General features: G+C 31.4%; 1 protein-coding gene across 1 annotated transcript; it reads left to right on the forward strand.

The window, feature by feature from the left end:
- Positions 1-588: 588 nt before the first annotated feature.
- LOC135836983 (uncharacterized) lies at positions 589-3,968 on the forward strand. The gene is made up of 2 exons (XM_065352075.1): positions 589-710; positions 2,251-3,968. The coding sequence occupies exon 2, from the start codon at positions 2,310-2,312 to the stop codon at positions 3,537-3,539; it is 1,230 nt and encodes a 409-aa protein (XP_065208147.1). The 5' UTR covers positions 589-710; positions 2,251-2,309; the 3' UTR covers positions 3,540-3,968.
- Positions 3,969-7,915: the final 3,947 nt, after the last annotated feature.

Raw genomic sequence — 7,915 nt, forward strand, 5'->3', positions numbered from 1 at the left:
ACATACTTAATATGCTCCTAAGTACTTACTTAATATGATATAGGTACCTATTTTATAACTTGAGGTGCCTGGACCTACTCAATTCCTTTTAGAATTACCCGTATTACCGAGTTACCTATTTGTACTAAAAAAAATAATTTATTAATTTTATAATTTTCCCGAGAACGTGATCCACTATGTAGGTAATTAGTTCACATTTACTCACCGAACATTTTCATTCACTGATAAGAAATTTGATTTACTAGAAACATACAAAAATATCGCAGCTAATCCCTACCTGATAATTTCTAATTAATGAATCAATTTCCTTAAAATGTATAAGCCGAAATACATTATCTTATCAGAGTGTCCGTCGTCGAATCGTTCTTTTAATAGAATTAGTATGCATACATATATGTATGAATATAACAATACCTCTTCGTTAATAAAGCATAAAATTATGTAATTTGAAATTTTGAAATTTCCCAGTACATAAAGATATCCCTGAATTTGTTGTTTATCATCTCAGAATTTACGCGCATTGTTGCTTCGTCGAAAAATTTTATTTGTGTTACGAAAATGTTGACATCCTATACGAGTAAGTATAAAATACCAGCGATATCGTATTTGAAAGTTCATAACTGTGTTTGAAAGTGTTGGCGATACTTGCTAGATACTTAAAAACAGAATTACCTACAACTTGGAAATAATTTCTGTGGTCAGTTTCTTAAGTAAGTACCTATAAGTATGTAAATACTTTACTCGAACTATATTATAATAAAGGTAGACTATTTTTCGGTATTTAAGTTTAAAATGGTATATGTAGTTATGGTTTTTGTGTTGCGCAGTAATACTCGTGTTATTATTATTACCTACCTATTATTATTGACTAACTCAGAAAAGACTTATTCAATATCTAACTACACAAAAAAAATTTCCAACAAATTTGATTTTTTCTAAAATTTCATGTGAGGAAGAAGAATTGTATTTTAAAATTGATTCTAAAAATCATGTATTGAAATCGGTCGTATAGGTGTTAAATTTCATTTCGGTATATTTTTTTTGGGGGGGGGGGAACTAAAATATACAGAAAAAAATTTGGAGGCTCTGTCAAAATGGCTTGAAACTGTTTCCATTTGATTTGAAGAGTCAAAAACATACATAGTAAGTATACAAACACAATTTTAGCTTTTTAGGTCAACTTGGGTAAAATTTTGATTTTTTTTCATTTTTTGGACCAAATATGATTTTTAAAATTAGGCAAAAAACGAAAAATGCACTTCGGTCTTTGAAATTTTGGCCGATGATGTATTTTGGCGCGCTCTTTCGAATTCAAAACGTTTTCTGTCACTTGGAACTCTTCCTTACTTAATTCCAGATAATTTTTGATTTCCAACTTCATTTTGGTAAAATTTTGTGGAAATTTTGATTTTCAAAAATTCTCTGGATACTCTAAAATTTTCCAAAAACTAAAACCATCTGCAGTTGACTTGGCGTGTTGAAATCCAGAATAACGATTCAAAACCGTTCCCGATCGATTTTACAGATCAAAAGTAGGCACAGTGGGGTATATTCCAAATCTCAACTTTCTTGGTCAATGTGGTAAACTTTTGATTTTTTTTCTCATTTTTGGCCCAGATTTTATTTTAAATAGCTAAGCAAAAATCGAAAAATGCAATTAGCTTCTGAAATATTCACTACCTTATGATTACTTCTGCATGCTCTTTCGATTTAGCTTTGCTCAGTTCCAAGCTTTTTCTGCTAGTTGAGATTCTCTCTTAATTAATTTCGGACGATTTCGATTTTCCAACTTGATTCAATATATAATTTCATGGAAATTACAAGTTTCAAAAATCTGCTAAAAGCTTCCGAAATTTCCAAAAAATTCGAGGGGGGGGGCTTCAAAACGACTTGAAACCACTTGCAGTCGACTTATTAGCACGTTGAATTTGGATGGTGGAGTAAATTTCGGGTTTTCAACTTCATTTGGTAAAATTTTTTGGAAATCTCAAATTTCAAAAATCTGTTGCAAGCTCGATACAACTGCTCAAAAAAGTTCAAACCCGTTTCCAATCGATTTGAGAGGTCAAATATATGGTTTAAGTTACCCCAAATTCCAGCGTTTTTGGTCAATCTTGAAATTTTGCATGCTCAATCGATTTAGCTTTGTCCGGTTCAAAACTTTTTCTGACAAGTGGGATTCCTCCTCATCTGTTGAAATATTTATTGGCAGTTTTTCATATGGCCTAATTTTCTTTATTTTTCTTTCAGGAACCTTCCAAAGCTCAAGTAATAGAAGCCATTGGTGAATTTTCGTGAACATCAGAACTATGGCAAAGTACTGGGCGTTTTCCAGAATCCTTGCAGGACTAGAAATCCTTGTCGTTTTCGCATCATCAGCTCCTGCCGCTCCTTCCACCAGTCCAAGTGCCGATGAACAATTAGCTGTCAGAATACAGGAATTGGAGGCTCAAGTTAAAGAATTGAGAGCAATATTGAAAACCATTCTTCCTAATAATATTGTAGTAAATATTCAATCTCGTCAGTTTTCGGTCGCTGAAGAACAACTGCAGTTTATTGAAGATTACAAACACATTGCCAGCCAAGTTTACAACGGATCAATTAATAATTTCGATTTGCTGCTAAATTTTGGAAACGACGTCAAGGATCATAAACACAGATTCAACGTGTACAATGCCTTGTATAACGAGATGAAATCCAATGGTCATAAAGATATTTCGAAGCTTCTTCAGTTAAGCGAATCATTACAGAAAGGAATTTCAAGTCCATGGAATAACGATAACATCGTTGAAACTCAATCACTCATCAGTACCATATGGGATGAAAACCAAGATGCGGCCATCGAACCCATTTCTAACGCCTTCCTAAACGACAGCTCTTGGGAAATGGTTAAACAGCTCACTAATGTTATCAACGGTAGTTCTGTGAAATATGTTGACAAAGTTTACACCAAAGTTATCGAAAAAATCTTTGGCAAGATGGACACGGTTGAAATATTGAGAAAAGCCAAGGCAAATTTGAAATGCTTGGACGAATGCGTATCGATTCATCGAGCAGTTTTTAATCAATTACAAAGTAATGGAGATTTATTTGGAAATTCCACCATATCTTTAACTCGTTACATAAAAGCAACCATGGATGATGCGGACTACAAAAATACTCACCCGGATATGCAAACTCGACACAAAGAAATCAAAGACAAGCTACCCAAGTCTGTGAGAAATGCGGTATTTTCGTCATCGGTATGCGTTAAAAATACCAAGTATAATGAGTTCTTTTATCCGTCTGGTTTATCGAATGACACAAACTCTAATGATTTACATATTGTTTCCACTTTGATAAATGGTGATGGAGGTAGCGCGGCCATTTTTAAATGGAAAGTGTCCTTTTTGGATAACAGTACGAATTTCAATTTGACTAACGAAGCTCTGAATGAATACTTTTATACTCACCATACTCACCGAACACAGTTGAACATTACTCGTATAGACGAAAAGTTTTTACCAAGAAATTATCGTCTGATACAGTCACCGGTGTAAATGGTTCCTGGAGATTTGAAGTGAATGGAGATGGAGTCTTTATCATAAATGTTGGTAGAAATGAGTACTTGTTTGCTGACGAGAATAAAAAAGCCATGTCTAAACGTGAGGTATTTACGTCGAAAAAGGTCACTTCTGGAGCAGTTCCAGCTGCTAGTAGATGGGATATCATTGATTGCACTGATTCTGAACAAACTCCTTTCAAAGCTTAATTTAGCTCATTGAGTTACTTTGTATGTACCTATTTCTTTATGATTAGGAATCTATATTCTATACCCATACCTATTTATATTATTGATGGATTGAATGTAGAAATTTTTTTTCTTTGGGGGGGGGGGATTAATTACCTACTTGTACCTATTATTTTACCTATTTATTTGAAACCTTGGAGTATAATGTAATAAAATTTCTGTTCCTATGATTTAAAAATGTTGTATAATCTACTTAAGGATTCGATCTGTACCCCACTTCACCGATCCTCTGAGACACATTTTCTTAAAAAGTGAACCTCCCAAGGAAAATTTTAAAACTAACTTGCCAAAAAAAATGGCGGCTAATCTGATTGACAGGTCAGCAGAAATCGCAGATTTGGATTTCTAACACGAGACTCGCACAAAAATGTCTGAATCGGTTAATGCTATTAGATCGAAAGCGCTTGCAAAAATACTACGTCATCAAACAAAATTTCAGGTCCCTGAAGTGCATTTTTTAATGCTTCGTGATTTTTTAAAAATCAAATCTCGGCTCAAAAATAATTTTAAAAAATCAAAATGCTACCAAATTGTTTTCGAAAACACTTCCAAACCGTCAACTCGATTGGGAACGGTTTTGAATACCTAATTCTGCAGCCTCCTAAAGATTTTTGAAACTTGAAATTTTCCATGAAATTTTACGAAATGAACTTGGAAAGTCGAAATCGTCTGAAATTACGTAATCGAGAATCTCAACTAGCAGAAAAAGATTTGAAGCTGGCAAACTAAATCGAAAGAACATGCAAATGTACATCATTATTCATTAGTCAAGATATCAGAAGTTAAGTTGTATTTTTCGATTTTCGGTAAATTTTTGAAGATCTGGATATGGTAAGTGTGTATTCTTCAATTGACCTGCTGGGCTGTTAGATCGATTAGAAACGGTTTTGAAGCGTTCTGGAGTATCCAGCGGATTTTTCAAACTTAAAATTGCCATAAAATTTCACCAAATGAAGTTTAAAAGACAAAAATCACTCTTCACGCTAATTTCAATACGTTGTCGAGTCGACGGCAGGCAATTTCAAGTCGTTTTGGAGCCTGCAGTGATTTTTTGGGAATTTCAGTTTTCCAAAAAAATCGTCGTAAAATCTCTTTCTATTACCTCAAGCACGTACCTAAATAGGAAGCATTTTCATGATATTTACGAACGAATAGAGTCCTAAAAATTTTTAATAAATAAGAAATAAAAATACATCACTAACCAAAATTTTAGGGGCCAAAGTGCATTTTTCGATTTTTATAAGAAAAACAAGCTAGGTCACAGGTGACCTGGCAACGGGTTCCCCGTAAACATGATGACATTAAAAAAAAATTGAAAAAACTCCTTTCTATTAATTACGAGTACTATTTTTGACAAACACAATGAAATGTCTTTTTTTAAATTTTCATAACGTATTAACGTTTCATAAATCATAATGAAAAGAAAATTGAAAATGGTGGAAAATTGCTGCTAAAAAATTAAAAAAAAAAATAAACAAGCCATCAGCTATTCGCTGATCGCAAAAGGATTTTTGCTTTTTGTTAGGTGTTTTTTAGTTTTTTTTTTTCGTAAATTTGATTACAGCCTAAAGCAAGAAATTTATAGAGTAATGAATTTGCAAAAAAAAACTAAAAGAAAACTGAATAAAAATAAAGCTTTTGGCTTTGGCTAGCTTTCAAGTTTCAGTTTTTAAAATTGAAACCGGCCCAAACTTCCTCAGCTTTCAGCTTTTAGCTTTCAATCTCTGTATGTACATTCACAATCACATCAGATTTTTTTTAATACCTATTTTTCAATTGTAGGTATTTTCTATTTGGGTATATATTTGGGTAATTTGCCAATTGGGTAAATTTTACTTTCAACTTATTAGTGTGCGTAGCACACTATTGGTTTCGCTTTGAGAAATGAAATTTCATTGTAACTGAATGTTCTCTTAAGCTATCCAACCATTTTTTGTACCTATTGGACACCATTTGAGAATCATTAAGACGGAGGGTATAGATGTATTTTCATTCAATTCGGATGGGTAATTGCTGAGTAATTGCAATTTTAGTTCATTATTTTAATGCATAAATTCCTAAAAAATGGTAAAGGGGACTTATAAACCACCTGCCGCTCATTGTACCCTGCTATACCCCCAGCCATCATCACTTTATAAACAGCTGCGTTGCATTGTACCCTGTTACACCCCCAGTCTGCCAGCTGTGTATTTCAAGTGGGAGTAGCTTGGTGGGGCGTTTCCCTCCAATGTATTTGGTTACCTCTGGCAGTAAAACAAATTGGCAGTTCATTTTATGTGAAACTCTTGTGAAGTATACATCATTCTAGTTTATGGTTTGCTTCTGTTAAGAATAGTGTTACCTATATTGTTCTTGTGTTGATTTAATGGTTGCAGCTTTGCAGTTAAAATAAACAGGTAATTATTACATCATCATTATTGTTTTTATTATTATCATTTTTTTAATTTCTGTTTTTTTAGGCTAGTTCAAATTCCTAATCTGGTGTTATTATTATTTTTTTTTTTTGAAATTTTTGATTTTTGTTTTTTTTAGACTAGTTTAAGTTGAGTTTCTAATTTGGTGTTTTTTTAATTCAAATCTATTATTTTTTTTTTTAATTTCAATTTTTGTTTTTTTCAGACTAGTTTAAATTGAGTTTCTAATCTGGTGCTTTTCTATTTTAAATCTATAATTTTTTTTTGAAATTTTAATTTTTGTTTTTTTCAGGCTAGTTTAAATTAAGTTTCTAATCTAATCTGGTGTTATTATTTATTTTTTTTTGTAATTTTTTTGTTTTTGTTTTTGTTTAGACTAGTTCAAATTGACTTTCTAATTTGGTGCTTTTTTAATTCAAATCTATTATTTTTTTTTGTAATTTTTTTGTTTTTGTTTTTGTTTAGACTAGTTCAAATTGACTTTCTAATTTGGTGAATCTATAATTTTTTTTTTGAAATTTTAATTTTTGTTTTTTTCAGGCTAGTTTAAATTAAGTTTCTAATCTAATCTGGTGTTATTATTTATTTTTTTTTGTAATTTTTTTGTTTTTGTTTTTGTTTACTTAGACTAGTTCAAATTGACTTTCTAATTTGGTGCTTTTTTAATTCAAATCTATAATTTTTTTTTTAAATTTCAATTTTCGTTTTTTTCAGACTAGTTTAAATTGAGTTTCTAATCTGGTGCTTTTCTATTTTAAATCTATAATTTTTTTTTTGAAATTTTAATTTTTGTTTTTTTCAGGCTAGTTTAAATTAAGTTTCTAATCTAATCTGGTGTTATTATTTATTTTTTTTTGGTAATTTTTTTGTTTTTGTTTTTGTTTAGACTAGTTCAAATTGACTTTCTAATTTGGTGCTTTTTAAATTCAAATCTATTATTTTTTTTTTGAAATTTCAATTTTTGTTTTTTTCAGACTAGTTCAAATTGAGTTTCTAATCTGGTGCTTTTTTAATTCAAATCTATAATTTTTTTTTTTGAAATTTTAATTTTTGTTTTTTTCAGGCTAGTTTAAATTGAGTTTCTAATCTAATCTGGTGTTATTATTTATTATTATTTTTTTTTAATTTTTGTTTTTGTTTTTTTTTTAGACTAGTTCAAATTGAGTTTCTAATCTGGTGCTTTTTTTTAATACATAGGGACAAATGAAGCCAACAAGTAGTGGCATACCTAATTGAAGCTAATAAGTAGTGGCAATGTGGAGGCAAAATTAAAGTCAATACATAGGGACAAATGAAGCCAACAAGTAGTGGCATACCTAATTGAAGCCAATAAGTAGTGGCAATGTTGAGGCAAAATTAAAGTCAATACATAGGGACAAATGAAGCCAACAAGTAGTGGCATACCTAATTGAAGCTAATAAGTAGCGGCAATGTTGCGGCAAAATTAAAGTCAATACATAGGGACAAATGAAGCCAACAAGTAGTGGCATACCTAATTGAAGCCAATAAGTAGTGGCAATGTTGAGGCAAAATTAAAGTCAATACATAGGGACAAATGAAGCCAACAAGTAGTGGCATACCTAATTGAAGCCAATAAGTAGTGGCAATGTGGAGGCAAAATTAAAGTCAATACATAGGGACAAATGAAGCCAACAAGTAGTGGCATACCTAATTGAAACCAATAAGTAGTGGCAGGTCAAGCCTATATATG

The sequence above is a fragment of the Planococcus citri genome, chromosome 2 (genome assembly GCF_950023065.1).
Source record: "Planococcus citri chromosome 2, ihPlaCitr1.1, whole genome shotgun sequence".
NCBI lineage: Eukaryota > Metazoa > Arthropoda > Insecta > Hemiptera > Pseudococcidae > Planococcus > Planococcus citri.

What these genes read in the sequence shown, in the direction of transcription:
- LOC135836983 (XM_065352075.1), top strand. Translation starts at nt 2,310, where the DNA reads ATGGCAAAGTACTGGGCGTTTTCCAGAATCCTTGCAGGACTAGAAATC.